The 14,792-nt window shown below is 54.9% G+C and overlaps 1 protein-coding gene across 4 annotated transcripts in view; it reads left to right on the plus strand.

Annotated features, from left to right (window-relative positions):
• Positions 1-14,792, plus strand: part of LOC140901472 (glutathione S-transferase Mu 1) — a 35,460-nt gene that overhangs the window by 11,951 nt on the left and 8,717 nt on the right. The window contains exons 1-8 of one of the 4 annotated variants that reach the window (XM_078849803.1): positions 1,498-1,742; positions 7,484-7,562; positions 9,058-9,122; positions 9,614-9,695; positions 9,935-10,035; positions 10,673-10,768; positions 10,892-11,002; positions 12,154-12,472. The exons of 1 other annotated variant lie outside the window; for it this stretch is intronic. In XM_078849803.1, coding sequence (XP_078705929.1) covers positions 1,707-1,742; positions 7,484-7,562; positions 9,058-9,122; positions 9,614-9,695; positions 9,935-10,035; positions 10,673-10,768; positions 10,892-11,002; positions 12,154-12,249 — 666 coding nt within the window. In that variant the 5' untranslated portion in view covers positions 1,498-1,706 and the 3' untranslated portion in view covers positions 12,250-12,472. 2 more of the 4 variants (XM_078849805.1, XM_078849804.1) reach the window with 2 other exon arrangements.

Raw genomic sequence — 14,792 nt, forward strand, 5'->3', positions numbered from 1 at the left:
CAGTGTTCATGGCAACGTTTGTGACTATAGCTCCCTTGCTGAGCACCGTGTGAGCCAGGGGCTCCCTGTGTTTCTTCCTCCAATCTCTAGCAAACTAGGAGTGTACGCCCTTTGTTCCCTGCAATGATCACACAACATGGCTCTCCCCTGTGCCTAAAGACAAGGGCCAGCTACCCTGACACTAGCATGGAGAAATGGTGACCCCAGGGGGGCAGGGGGTGAGGTGCCAATGGGGAAGGAGAGGGGGAGCAGCAGGGAAGAAGTGATGCTGGTGGGAGGAGAAAAAAACCTTGGGGGAGGTAAGTGGGGCCTGGGCCTTTTGGAAACCCCTGCGTGGGGATGGGGAGGTATCGATTGCCTGCCCAGAGTTCTGTTCCTGGAGTACTGCATTGGAAGGATGCCAGCTCGGCCCAATCCCCTCTTTGCCCTGGCAGTTGATGCTCAGTGCAACCATGGCTGAGGTCCACTGGTGCCACGGGCCGTGCCCCTCTCAATTTCAGGGGCGCTTATTTTCTTCCTCTTGCTTCTCACGCTTGCAGCACACAGTAGAGACATCTCCCCTAGCTGGGAAGCAGGGGCCTGATTCTGATCAGACCCAGGGGGAAGCCAGGAGTAACCCCGCTGGGCCCCATTCCCCTCTCACTCACCCAGGGGGAAGCCAGGAGTAACCCCGCTGGGCCCCATTCCCCTCTCACTCACCCAGGGGGAAGCCAGGAGTAACCCCGCTGGGCCCCATTCCCCTCTCACTCACCCAGGGGGAAGCCAGGAGTAACCCCGCTGGGCCCCATTCCCCTCTCACTCACCCAGGGGGAAGCCAGGAGTAACCCCGCTGGGCCCCATTCCCCTCTCACTCACCCAGGGGGAAGCCAGGAGTAACCCCGCTGGGCCCCATTCCCCTCTCACTCACCCAGGGGGAAGCCAGGAGTAACCCCGCTGGGCCCCATTCCCCTCTCACTCACCCAGGGGGAAGTCAGGAGTAACCCCGCTGGGCCCCATTCCCCTCTCACTCACCCAGGGGGAAGCCAGGAGTAACCCCGCTGGGCCCCATTCCCCTCTCACTCACCCGGGGGAAGCCAGGAGTAACCCCGCTGGGCCCCATTCCCCTCTCACTCACCCAGGGGGAAGCCAGGAGTAACCCCGCTGGGCCCCATTCCCCTCTCACTCACCCAGGGGGAAGTCAGGAGTAACCCCGCTGGGCCCCATTCCCCTCTCACTCACCCAGGGGGAAGCCAGGAGTAACTCCATTTAGGTCAGGGGAGCTGCCTTGGTGCTAAACTGGGTGAACAAGAGGAGACTCGGGCCCGCTGTTTTCCGGGAGGCTGAGCGCGAGCTCGGCTTCGGATTAACTCTCCGTGCAGTCCCCTTGCTTCGAGCCCCATCTCCTCTGCCAGCGGCTCGAGCCGTTTTCCAGCCGCTCCCTCCTCCTCCCTTTCTGCCCAGGCTCCCCCCTGCCGGGGGTTGGTTCATTTAAAAAGGTACTGCCCCGTGTAAAACAAAAGCCGGGCGAGAACGATTCGGGCGGCGCGTCCCCTTTAAACCCCTCCCCCTCCTTCCGCCCAATTCGGTTTTGCTCCGCAGCCGCGCCCCTTGCTGGGCAGGCTCTAAACGTGCCGCGGCGCCCGTGTGAGCGGTTCTCTGCCAGGTGCAGCCGCCGGCGCAGCAGCGTGAAGCGCCAGGGAGGGCAGCGCAGCGCAGCGCAGTGCAGGATGCCGGCGGTTCTCGGGTACTGGGACATCCGCGGGGTGAGTCAGTCCGTGCCGCAGCCCAGGCTCCGGCTCCGGGGGGGCTGTCTAGCAAAAGCTGCTGATTTCACTTCTCCCTCCCCTGGGCAACCATGGGCCCCCCGGGCCTGACTCTCCGGGTCCTGTCTCTGCGTGGGGCCCCGCCAAATTCACCGCCAGGAAAAGCGTGTCACTGTGTGCGCTTGCTGTTCCCCTGCACGCCACAGATCTCGCTGGGAGACCAGCGCGTCTCAACCTGGGAGCCCCGACCCAAAGGGGAGTTGCAGGGGGGGTCACAAGGGAACTTTAGGGGTTACGGTATGGCCACCCTTGCTTCTGAGCCACCTGCAGAGCTGGGTGGCCGGAGAGCGGGGGCTGTTTGCTGGGCACCCAGCTCTGAAGGCAGCCCCCTGCCAGCAGCGGTGCAGACCGAGGGGTGGCCATGCCCTACTGTGCCATGCTTACTTCTGGGCTGCTGTCTAGCTCTGAAGAAGTAGTACCCCACCATAACCTTGTGACTGCCACTGCCCACCCCCCTTGTTGGATCAGGACCCCTACAACATTGAATCATAGAATCATAGAATATCAGGGTTGGAAGGGACCCCAGAAGGTCATCTAGTCCAACCCCCTGCTCAAAGCAGGACCAATTCCCAGTTAAATCATCCCAGCCAGGGCTTTGTCAAGCCTGACCTTAAAAACCTCTAAGGAAGGAGATTCTACCACCTCCCTAGGTAACGCATTCCAGTGTTTCACCACCCTCTTAGTGAAAAAGTTTTTCCTAATATCCAATCTAAACCTCCCCCACTGCAACTTGAGACCATTACTCCTCGTTCTGTCATCTGCTACCATTGAGAACAGTCTAGAGCCATCCTCTTTGGAACCCCCTTTCAGGTAGTTGAAAGCAGCTATCAAATCCCCCCTCATTCTTCTCTTCTGCAGGCTAAACAATCCCAGCTCCCTCAGCCTCTCCTCATAACTCATGTGTTCCAGTCCCCTAATCATTTTTGTTGCCCTTCGCTGGACTCTCTCCAATTTATCCACATCCTTCTTGAAGTGTGGGGCCCAAAACTGGACACAGTACTCCAGATGAGGCCTCACCAATGTCGAATAGAGGGGAACGATCACGTCCCTCGATCTGCTCGCTATGCCCCTACTTATACATCCCAAAATGCCATTGGCCTTCTTGGCAACAAGGGCACACTGCTGACTCATATCCAGCTTCTCGTCCACTGTCACCCCTAGGTCCTTGTGACATTTCAGATTTAAACAGCTGGAATCATGAAACTTGCAGTTTTTAAAAATCCTAGGACTGTGAAATTGACCAAAATGGGCTGTGAATTTGGCTGGGCCCTATTGATGGAGCTGATGCTGCCCCTGCTTGTGAATTATGCCCTGAAGCCCACCTGCCCCTCCTTGCAGCGAACGCAGCCTGTGGGCCCCACTGCTTTCCTGCATGGCTTTCAACAGAGCCCTCTACTTTTGCAAGAGTCTCTGTAGATGAGCACCCAGAAAAACCAAATAAGGTTGCCCCGCACTTTTGGCCCAGGGGTCTCTAGGGATCTATAGGCGGCTTCAGAGCAGTGGGACAGGTGTTGGGGAAGTGGCCTCTGTTCGCTCGCCACAGTGAAGAGTGAGGAAGGGGCAAGTAGAGGGCCAAAGCACCTGACTCAAGATTGGAGGTGGGGGAGATCTCGCGCCATTATCTATTTCCCTTCCCACCCCAAGGGGACAACTGGCTGCTCACAACAGGGATGGTCTCAAGCTGTTCCACGCCACTGGAAGGCAGAAACGGCCTTACCCCTGAGCATGCCATCTCCTGCTCCCATGCACGTGGTGCTGTGCGCTGTAGCCCTCGTGCCTTGCACGGTGTCCATGTGGGAAGGGCTGGATTGCAAAACTGTTACACGTACAAGCCCTGCGTGCAGCTGGGGGTGGTAGGTTTTGAGGCTTGGTTGGCACTGGGCACCAAACTGCTCTGCCTGGGCTTGTTTGAGCCTGCCTTGTGTTGTCAGACACCACCGGTGTGGTGTTCTGCTCTGTTCAGTGTTGGTAACAGTTGGCTGCTTGCGTGTGTTCCCTCTGTGTGCTGCCCTGGCTCTGCAGATAGCTGACCCAGCAGACCCCGAGAGAACCCCCAATGACCACAGACTCCGATAAGGTACAAAGGCACCTAGCCAGGTTTATTGTCAAACAAAGCACAGTAATAGTTCCCCGTAGACTCTACAGGACATACTATGAATATGTGCTGCCAGCTCAGCGACCAGCTAAATTAAGCCCAGCCCCCCAGAGATAGTGGGGGGGTCGGTCCCCCTGGGGGGCCAGGGGAGGGGCCTGGGGGGCTGCCCGGAGTGCAGGCCGCCAGGGCAGGGTTAACAGGGGGTCCACAGGATTCAGGATCCATCGTCGTCCCCCCTGCGCGACCGGCTGGGGCTTGGGAAAGCGAGTTTGGCCGGACGGGCAAGTAACCGGGTTCCGGGGCTGGACTCGGATCCCCGCCCCTGCGTCCCCACCCGAGCGCATCGCGTCGAGGCAGCCGCAGCGGGAGCGGAGCAGGGGCAGCTTGGGGGTCACGCTGGGCTACTGGGACATCCGCGGGGTGAGTGCGGGCGGCCCCCCAGCCGTGGGGAGGGGTGTGGCTGCAGGAGTGGGGCAGGCGGCCCCCCAGCTATGGGGGAGAAGCTGGGGTGCCGGAGCGGGGCAAGTAGCCCCCCAGCTATGGAGGAAGGGTAAAGGACTGGGGCAGGCAGCCCTAGCTATAGGGGAGTGGTGAGGGTGCAGGAGTGGGGCAGGCGGCCCTAGTTATGCGGGAGGGGTAAAAGAGAGGGGCAGGCAGCCCCCTAGCTATGGGGGAGGTCTCTGTAGCGGAATGTATGGGTTGGCTCTATCAGGTTTCCTTGGGGTCACGTGTCATGGTAGCCAAGATTTCCCTGGGAGAGGGGAATGCGCTCTGGCAAGCAGGTCAGTTGACTTTTTGCTGTGAGCCCTAGCAGAGCAGGGCTCCATCCTGTGAACCGGTCCCTCCCCCACCCTCATCCCCTCCCCAAGGGTGGGGCTGGGGGAGAGTCGTCCCTGCAGGGCAGCCAGTGCTAGGGTGACCAGATGTCCCAATTTCTGGGTCTTTGTCTTGTATAGGCTCCTATTAACCCCCACCCTCCTCCCGGTTTTTCACATTTGCTGTCTGGTCACGCTAGCCCAGGGGTCCCCAAGGTGGTCGCTGGGGCCGTTGTGTGAGCCAGCAGGACACCGCAAGGCTGCCACCAGGCGTGGCCCCTGCAGAACCGCCCGCTGGAATGCGTTGCCCTTTCTCTGCAGCGGGGTGTCTGGCATCCACCACAGTCTCCTGGGAATAGGAATATGCTATTCCCACAGCAAGGCTGGGGACACTGCCCCAGCCAGTGCCTATGTGCGTCCCTGCAGAAAGCCCTTCACATTCCTGCCCCTCTCTGCAGGGAAACCCTGATGGACCCGTACCACTGCCAGGCCCTGACTGCGCGCTTCATTTCTAACAGTCTTTCAAAGTTTTCAGAGGAGCAGCCGTGTTAGTCTGTATCTGCAGAAAGAACAGGAGGACTTGTGGCACCTTAGAGACAAACAAATTTATTTGAGCATCAGCTTTCGTGAGCTACAGCTCACTTCATCGGATGTAGCTCACGAAAGCTTATGCTCAGATAAATTGGTTTGAGAATTTTTTGTTTTGTTTTTTGTTTCCCAAAAAGTTTTGTTTCTGAGTAGCAGGTGTCTTGGGGGAGGGGAGGAACGTCACTGGTGGGTGTAGTCCCCCCAGGGGCTTGAGGAAAGGAGCCCCATTGCAATTTTGCATTAGTTGCCACATGGTCTCATCAAAAAAGTCCCTCTTGGGGTCCACAGTGCAACGCAGGGTTCCAAGCTTGGCAGCACCTAACGCAGGCTCCTGAAACCCCAGAGCCAATGAATAGAAACAAATTCAGGCAACTGAAACTCCCCGGAGCATGTTAACGGCGTGGGGCAGGTGTGTTGTCAGTCTCCCCTCACACATACATATGCGCTCCATGGTGGATTTGAGTCTGATAGAGCTTTAGCTCAAGCTACAGCCACTTGTGCTTTTACAGTTCCACATGGGAACATTATTCATTAAATTGGAGAAGATGGGGATTAATTGAAAGGTGGATAAAAAACTGGTTAAAGGGGAGTCTAGAACTGGCCATACTGAAAGGTGAACTGCCAGGAGGTGACTAGGGGTGTCCCACTCAGGGATCGGTCTTGGGACTGATCTTATTTAACATTTTCATTCATGACCTTGGCACAAAAAGCGGGAGTGTGCTAATAAAATGTGTGAGCGACACAAAGCTGGGAGGTATTGCCAATATGGAGGCGGACCGGAATATCGCACAAGAAGATCTGGAGGACCTTGAAAACTGAAGGAATAGAAACGGGATGAAATTTAATAGTGCAAGGTCATGAATTTAGGGACTAACAAGAAGAATATTTGCTATAAGCTGGGGATGTTTATCTGCTGGAATCAACAGAGGAACTAAAAGTCCTGAGTATATTGCTTGATCCCAGGATGACTATGAGCCCCCCGATGTGATGTGGCTGTGAAAAAGGCTAGTGCAGTCCTAGGATGCATCAGGTGAGGTATTCCCCGTAGAGACAGGGAAGTCTCAGTGCCATTCGACACGACACTGGGGAGACCTCCCCTGGAACACTGTGCAGGTCTGGTCTCCCGTGGTTAAGAAGGATAAATTCAAACTGAAATAGGGGCAGAGAAGGGCTACTAGGATAATCAGAGAAATGGAAAACTCACTGTACAAGAGGCGACTCAAGGACCGTGGCTTGTTGAGTCTGACCAAACGAAGGCTGAGGGGAGATAGGATCGTTCTCTATTAATACATTTGGGGAGGGAGAGGAGTTATTTAAGTTAAGCGCCAATGTGGACACAAGAAGAAATGGCTATAAATTGCCCATCAACAAGCTGAGCCTTGAAACTAGATGGAGGTTTCTGACCATCAGAGGAGTGAAGTTCTGGAGCAGCCTCCCAAGGGGAGCAGTGGGGGCAAAACACCGAACTGACTTCAAGACTGAGCCTGATGAGTTTATGGAGGGGATGATGTGATGAGGCTGACTACAGTGGCCCATCTGAAACTGCTAGTAGCAAAAATCCACAATGGCTGGAGATGGGACGCTAGATGCGGAGGGCTGTGAGTTACTCCAGAGGATTCTTTCCCAGGTGACTGGCTGGTGGGTCTTACCGCATACTCAGGGTTCAACAGATCACCATATTTGGGGGGCAAGAAGGAATTTCCCCCCAGGTCAGATTAGCAGAGACCCTGTGGTTCTTTTTACCTTCCTCTGCAGCATGGGGCATGGGTCACTTGCAAGTTTAAACTAGTATCAATGGTGGATTCTCAGTAACTTGAAGTCTTTAAATCATGATTAGAGGACTTCAGTTACTCAGCCAGAGGTTAGGGGTCTGTTACAGGAGTGGGTGGGTGAGGTTCTGTGGCCTGCGATGTGCAGGAGGTCAGACTAGATAATCGTGATGGTCCCTTCTGGTCTTCAAGTCTGAGCAACGGAGGTTCCCTGGTTCAATCCTGTTTGGTGCATTGGCTAAGATAGAAGCCGTCATGATTGATCTGTGTATAGTTCTAGGCTCCAGCAGCTGTGAGTAGAATTGGGAGGAAGGTCAATTTATCTTGCTTTCTTGGAGAGGGGCAAGCTCTGGGCTCACCCAATGGAACTGGAGGGGTCCTGGGATGTAAATGCTCTCTTGCTCCTCTCTGCAGCTTGCTCACGCCATCCGACTGCTGTTGGAATACACGAACACTCCCTATGAGGACAAGAAATACTGCGCCAGTGGGGAAGGTAAGGTGTCATGGGTGGAGATCACACCCCGGGCTGCCTTGGCCTGTGGTGTATGAGACGGGCACTTGCAACGTGCATTGTCTTTTGCAGTCTTGGCAGGGAACCTGTGTGGTGATCAGAACTGGTGTTGGGGAAGGATACAGAAGTAGTTGGGTCTGTATCAGTGCACTGGAGATCACATTGTGAGAGAGGGCTGCGCTGTTATCGTTAGGGCTAGGGAATGCTTTAAGATCCATGCTGAACTGTGTTAAATAGCAATAAGTGTCCAGGTCCTTTAACAGCACTGAATGATGCCATCTTGGATCCCGAGTCACCTTTGAGCAGGCCCTTGACTTGGGGTCTAAACTTGTTGAAGGCAATAGAGAGGCTGATGCTGGATCAAGCCCAGATCGCTGCTAGAAATTGCAAGGAAATCATTGACACAGGCCAGATTTTTTCCACGGCAAAAATCGATCAAGTTGCAGTTTGCAGATCGCACCAGGCAGGAGAACTCTGCCGGGCTAGGGGTAGAAACCAGTTCTGAGCAGGCTGTATCCTTAGACTTGTTGTTAGCAATGAGCTCCCTGGAGGTGCTCAGGTTTCAGCAGCTGTGTTAGAAACTGCCTTTTACTCTCTAGCTGGGAATGGGAGGTGAGGATTTGTCAGCTAGCGAGGTCAGTTCTGGAGGCCCGTCTGTACAGCCCCTCCGGGATTACCCCAGTGCCACTTTTACAGTCAGCACTGGGGGGACTGGGTGAAGTATTTGGCTCTTGGGCTGTTAGACTCAAGAAGGTGGCGTGTGCGCGTGCAGTGGGGGTGGGGGAATGGTGCGGAGTGGGGCAGGATGGCTGGAAGGGAGGTGCATTAATGGGGAGGAGGGTCAGACCCTCTTCTCCCTCCTGCCTTAGGTCGCTCCTCCTCCAAAGTCTGGTTCGGCCTGGCCTGTATCGGCTTCTATTTGCTGTTGCTTACAGGGCCTGGTCCTGCTCCTGCGGCAGTTGATAGGAGAACTCCCCTTGCTTTCAGCGAGAGCAGGGATCTGCCCTGTATTGGGACAGTGCCCTCTCTCCGAGCTGGCCTTTGTGCCGGTAAGGGATGGACTTTGAGGGGCCCAATGCCAGCTGGAGTCAATGGGAGCTGGGGGTGTTGCTCAACCTTCACCAGCCTGTTTCTAGAAGGCAGCTTTGTAAGAGCCACTTCCTATCTCCGCTCTCCCATGGGCTTGGGTTAACTCTTCGGTGGCTTCAGAGAGAGTCTGTGACTCTCTTGGCTTGGACTAAGTTCCCACCTTTTTTTGTTTGTGGATGGCAGTGCTGGGTGGAGATGCAGTGAAGGGGTTGGGATGCAGTGAGTGGGTGTGGGGAGTGGGATGGGAGATGCAGTGGTGGGGAGGTGATGTGATTAGGAGATGCAGTGGGGCGGGGGGTTGGTGGTGAGGGAGATGCAGTGTGTGTGTGGGGGGGTGAGGGGCAGGTCTCCGTGCCATAGGACTTACCATCCTGTTCTTTACCTCCAGGTCCTGATTATGATATAAGCCAGTGGACTAACGAGAAAGAGAAGCTGGGGCTGGATTTCCCGAACGTATGTAGCAGCCTCCTCTGCCCTCACCCGTGTGTCACCAGGGAGGACAGGGTCAGAGGGGGACGTGGTTGGAGACTAGCAGCTGGCTCTCAGGTGGAGCCAGGCTGTTGGCTGGAGAAGAGCTCCCGGCTCTCCAGTGCCCCCTTGGCTGGCGCAGGAGTCTCAGGCCTTGCGGTCTTCGCGGCGGCAGCCGTGCCCAGCCTCAGTGGGATCAGTGGTTGTGCATGGCCGTGAGGCACTGAACAGGGAATCTGGGGCCCTGGTGTCCACCTGCTCTCCCAAGCAGGGTAAAAAGGGGCAGGGAGAGGCTGTCTCTGAGCACAGGTGGACTCCAGCAATGTGCAGGGCCTGCTCATGAGACACTTGGCTCTGCTCTTTGACCTCCCGCCGACTAGGCGGCACAAGTAACTTGGTGGCTGCAGTGCCCTCCGAGAGCAGGATAAATGGGTGGGGAGAACTTATCCCCTGACACCCTGTCTTTGCCCTCCCAGCTCCCCTATCTCTTTGATGGCCAGACAAAGCTCACGCAGAGCAATGCTATCCTCCGTTACATAGCGCGCAAACACAAGATGGGTGAGTATCGCTGCAAGTCGAAGGCTTGTCTGCACGGGGAAGTTGACAGGACCAGCTCTTCTGGAATAGGTCCCTAGTCCAGAGTAAAAGTGATGGGCCATTATTCTAGAAGACCTAGGTCATTCCAGAATAGCTGTGCTGGACAATTCCCTCTGGTGAAGACAAGCCCTTAGAGGCTAGTTGGGATTTAAACCAGGGTTGCTGAGCCTCTCTGCCCCTGTGTGTTTTCTGACTCCCAGCTGGCGAGAGCGAGGAGGAGATACAGAGAGTGGACATGCTGGAGAACCAGGTGATGGATTTCCGCCTGGCCTTTGCAAGGGTGTGCTACAACCCTGACTTTGTGAGTGCATCCCTGCTCCCCTGGGGGTGTGGGTCAGAGCTGGAGTGCAACAAATGGCTCTGGAGGGTCACATGGGGATAACAGGTGTAGATATAATCCAGAGCTTTACAAGCCTCCATTAATTACCTGGGAAGAAGTGTTGTTATCCCCATTTTACAGAGGCGGGGGAGAGAGAGAGGTGACGTGACTTGCCTGAGGACCCACAGTAAACCAGTAGCAGAGGTAGGATTAGAATTTGAGACCTCCCTAGATTCAACACTGCCTGTTCCCCCAACCCACGGTGCCTCACAGACCAAGAGAGGTGGGATTGCTGGTCACAGGGATTGTGTCAGAGCAGACCAGTCTGGGAAGTCTATTACCCGCGGCCCATCTTTAGCCACAGCCTCTTCCTTTAAAGGAAGGTGAATAATTTCTATCGTGCACCTGACTAGTTACCCGATACTGACATGGGAGGGAAGAGAGCGTCTGGGATGGGAGATCCCTTCAGATGATCAGTTTGCCCCAAAGGCTGGGACTGAATTACCCTTGTCGCTGCCTTCGGCCGCACTAGGAAGCCGAAACTCTGAGTTGCTCCAGGGTGGTGAGGATTGTGAGGATTTGACCCACAGCTCCCTTGCTTCTATTTTCCCTTTGGCAGGAGAAACTGAAGCTGGAGTACTTGGAGGAGCTGCCCGGGAAGCTGAAGCTGTTCTCCCAGTTCCTGGGGGACAGGAAGTGGTTTGCTGGGGAGAAGGTATGTGGCTACAGAGGGACTGAGGACGGAGCTGCTCCGTGTTAGAGAGAGGCCAGAGATGGGAAGTGCAGATCTGGATGGTTCTGATCTGACGCTCTGCTTATTTTCATTCTAATTTCCCAGCTCACCTACGTCGACTTCCTTGCGTACGACGTCCTGGATCAGCACCGCATGTTTGCGCCCAAGTGCCTGGATCAGCTGAAGAACCTGAAGGATTTTCTTGACCGATTTGAGGTGAGCTTGGCCCTGACTCCCCTGTGACATGCTGCTCTCTGGATCTCCAGGGCTGGCCAAGCTAGTTCCAGGTCTGCAGTGTCTGCAGCACGTGCCCTTTGGTCAAGTTACTTTTCCCAATTAAGATTAATAAACGGTTTCCATTCTAAGCCTTCTGCACCCTTTGTCTTGTCAAAACAATAACCCACCTCTTGGTCCTTTTCACAATATATGGAATCAGAGTTCACCTTAAAAAGGAGGTGTTCACGATAGAAGACAATCACGCACTAAAGACACATAAACAAGTTTCCACACAGCTCAAATTCCAGCATTGTCTCCCTTGTGAAGCACTCCAGACAGGGAACTGGTGAACAGCTAATAGCTGAATAATATATTGCAAGTGCACATCATTTACAGTCCTGAATTTCTCAAGCTTGGATCTTGGGCAGAGGAGATTTTGAAGAGCAGAGTGAGGTTGGAACCAGACAAACTGTTTTTGAGAGATGGAGCTTTGAGAAGTTACAGGACTTCCTGCTCTTAGAAAGTGCTTTATGGGCTCCTAAACCTAGAGCAGCTCAGCAACATAAGGGCCTGGCTTTTAGAAGTTCCGAGTGAAATCAATCGGAGATGTGAATGGTCAACAGCTTTGAAAAACCACATGCTCGGGACCTGATCCAAAGCCTTGTGAAGTCTGTGTCAAGACTCCCATTGATTTCAGCACCCTTTGGCTCAGGCCCCAGAAGAACTGTTGCAGTGGGGGAGGAAAATTAGGAAAAACTTTTCCACTAGGAGGGTGGCGAAACACTGGAATGCATTACCTAGGGAGGTGGTGGAATCTCCTTCCTTAGATATTTTTAAGGTCAGGCTTGACAAAGCCCTGGCTGGGATGATTTAGTTGGGGATTGGCCCTGCTTTGAGCAGGGGGTTGGACTAGATGACCTCCTGAGGTCCCTTCCAACCCTGATATTGTATGATTCTTTGAACTGGGCCATAGGGACATGTCTGACAAGCCGTGGCTGCATGCCTTTCTGGTTTGCCATGGGGAGCGATTCCCAAGGAGCTGTTTGGCTGCGGCCTTTGCTGTATTTCTGGCTGTGACGACAGGTAGGGGGCACGTGAGGCACTGATGATGTCTCTCTACGTTGATGGATCTTCTTTTGCTTTCCCTGTAGGCCCTGGAGAAGATCGCTGCCTACATGAGTTCTGGCCGGTACATGAAGGCTCCCGTTTTCTGGAGAACTGCCCAGTGGAGCAACAGAAAGGAGTAGGCTCAACTGGAGCTCAGCAAATGTCAAACAAGTCTCTTGGCATGGACCCACTGCAGCATCTGAGAAGGAGCTGGAGACCCCTGGAATCCCTCTAGCTTGCAAAGTCCCATTGAACAGCAAATCAGCAATAGCTGAAATCCCCAAGCCCTGTCATAATCCTTCCCGCTAAGCTAGCTGTGCGACTTCCCAGTTACTGGCTAATGAAAACATTTTGGTGACTGTAGAGTCGTCTCCGCTTATTGACTCTCCTGGTTTCTATTTTTTAAAAACAAGTAGCTCTCTCGGGAGTTCTGATTAGCAGGTACTCATCAAGCCTTAGTTCTACTTTTGAACCTCTTCTGAGTTTCAGCATTTATCCCAGCATGCAGGCCAATTCCTGCTTCCACTGGTGCTCTCCAGATGGCCAAGTGGCTCTCTGACAAAGGGCTTTGAATTTCAGAGGTGTTGAACACCCATCACTCCTTTGAGCCCATGAGCATTTGAAAATATAAATAGAAGGATAATTCTCCCATCCCCTTACACCTGCTCTCTCCTGGAGCCACCCTACACACGCCGGCTTGTGATCACACACACAGAAAGAACATGATGTTCCAAAGGGGAAATCTTCAGTCCCTTTTGTGACTAGAGACGTATAAAAAGTTGGCTAGTTCCTGGGGGCCATTGTGAGAAAGCCCTGTTGTCATATCCAATGCATAATCAAGGTACTAATTAAATCATGATCCTCCCCTCTGACAGGACAGCTCAGCCAGGTAGAGGGGAGAGAAAGCGGGACGCACCCAATCAGGTTTCTAAGTGTACTGCAGCCCCTGTCTGACACAGAGGGCCAGATCCCCAAGAGAACTCAGTCTGGGCCCTCCTTTAGGTGCCTGCAACAGAGCTGAGCTGTCTGGAAGCTGGGGTCCAAAGCACTGAACTGCTGCCGGCTTGCACACAGCTGTGAGAACAAGTAATGCAATGCTTGTATGTACTGGGAGCCACAGTTGTGAGCAGGGTTAGGAAGAAGTCTGGATTTGTGCAGCTGCAAAGAACGCACAGGGAATTTGTGGGGAGTAGCAGAGAGGGACCCAGTCATTCCAATCAGGTGGAGGGTTTGAGGCTGACATAAGTGCCTGACCTTTCAACCTCCAAAGCCACAGGCCTCTGCTGCTTAAGCTAAAGGAGATCTCCCCTGGCTGGCAGATGTAATAGGTCCTTTATCTTCCTTTGGGCTCAGCTACTCGAGGACACCATCACACACTTGCTCCTGGGTACACAGAGCCAGTACCTTACACAGTGAGCGCCAGTGTTCATGGCAACGTTTGTGACTATAGCTCCCTTGCTGAGCACCGTGTGAGCCAGGGGCTCCCTGTGTTTCTTCCTCCAATCTCTAGCAAACTAGGAGTGTACGCCCTTTGTTCCCTGCAATGATCACACAACATGGCTCTCCCCTGTGCCTAAAGACAAGGGCCAGCTACCCTGACACTAGCATGGAGAAATGGTGACCCCAGGGGGGCAGGGGGTGAGGTGCCAATGGGGAAGGAGAGGGGGAGCAGCAGGGAAGAAGTGATGCTGGTGGGAGGAGAAAAAAACCTTGGGGGAGGTAAGTGGGGCCTGGGCCTTTTGGAAACCCCTGCGTGGGGATGGGGAGGTATCGATTGCCTGCCCAGAGTTCTGTTCCTGGAGTACTGCATTGGAAGGATGCCAGCTCGGCCCAATCCCCTCTTTGCCCTGGCAGTTGATGCTCAGTGCAACCATGGCTGAGGTCCACTGGTGCCACGGGCCGTGCCCCTCTCAATTTCAGGGGCGCTTATTTTCTTCCTCTTGCTTCTCACGCTTGCAGCACACAGTAGAGACATCTCCCCTAGCTGGGAAGCAGGGGCCTGATTCTGATCAGACCCAGGGGTAAGTCAGGAGTAACCCCGCTGGGCCCCATTCCCCTCTCACTCACCCAGGGGGAAGCCAGGAGTAACCCCGCTGGGCCCCATTCCCCTCTCACTCACCCAGGGGGAAGCCAGGAGTAACCCCGCTGGGCCCCATTCCCCTCTCACTCACCCAGGGGGAAGCCAGGAGTAACCCCGCTGGGCCCCATTCCCCTCTCACTCACCCAGGGGGAAGTCAGGAGTAACCCCGCTGGGCCCCATTCCCCTCTCACTCACCCAGGGGGAAGCCAGGAGTAACCCCGCTGGGCCCCATTCCCCTCTCACTCACCCAGGGGGAAGTCAGGAGTAACCCCGCTGGGCCCCATTCCCCTCTCACTCACCCAGGGGGAAGCCAGGAGTAACCCCGCTGGGCCCCATTCCCCTCTCACTCACCCGGGGGAAGCCAGGAGTAACCCCGCTGGGCCCCATTCCCCTCTCACTCACCCAGGGGGAAGCCAGGAGTAACCCCGCTGGGCCCCATTCCCCTCTCACTCACCCAGGGGGAAGTCAGGAGTAACCCCGCTGGGCCCCATTCCCCTCTCACTCACCCAGGGGGAAGCCAGGAGTAACTCCATTTAGGTCAGGGGAGCTGCCTTGGTGCTAAACTGGGTGAACAAGAGGAGACTCGGGCCCGCTGTTTTCCGG

The sequence above is a fragment of the Lepidochelys kempii genome, chromosome 21, assembly GCF_965140285.1.
Source record: "Lepidochelys kempii isolate rLepKem1 chromosome 21, rLepKem1.hap1, whole genome shotgun sequence".
Classification (NCBI taxonomy): Eukaryota; Metazoa; Chordata; order Testudines; family Cheloniidae; genus Lepidochelys; species Lepidochelys kempii.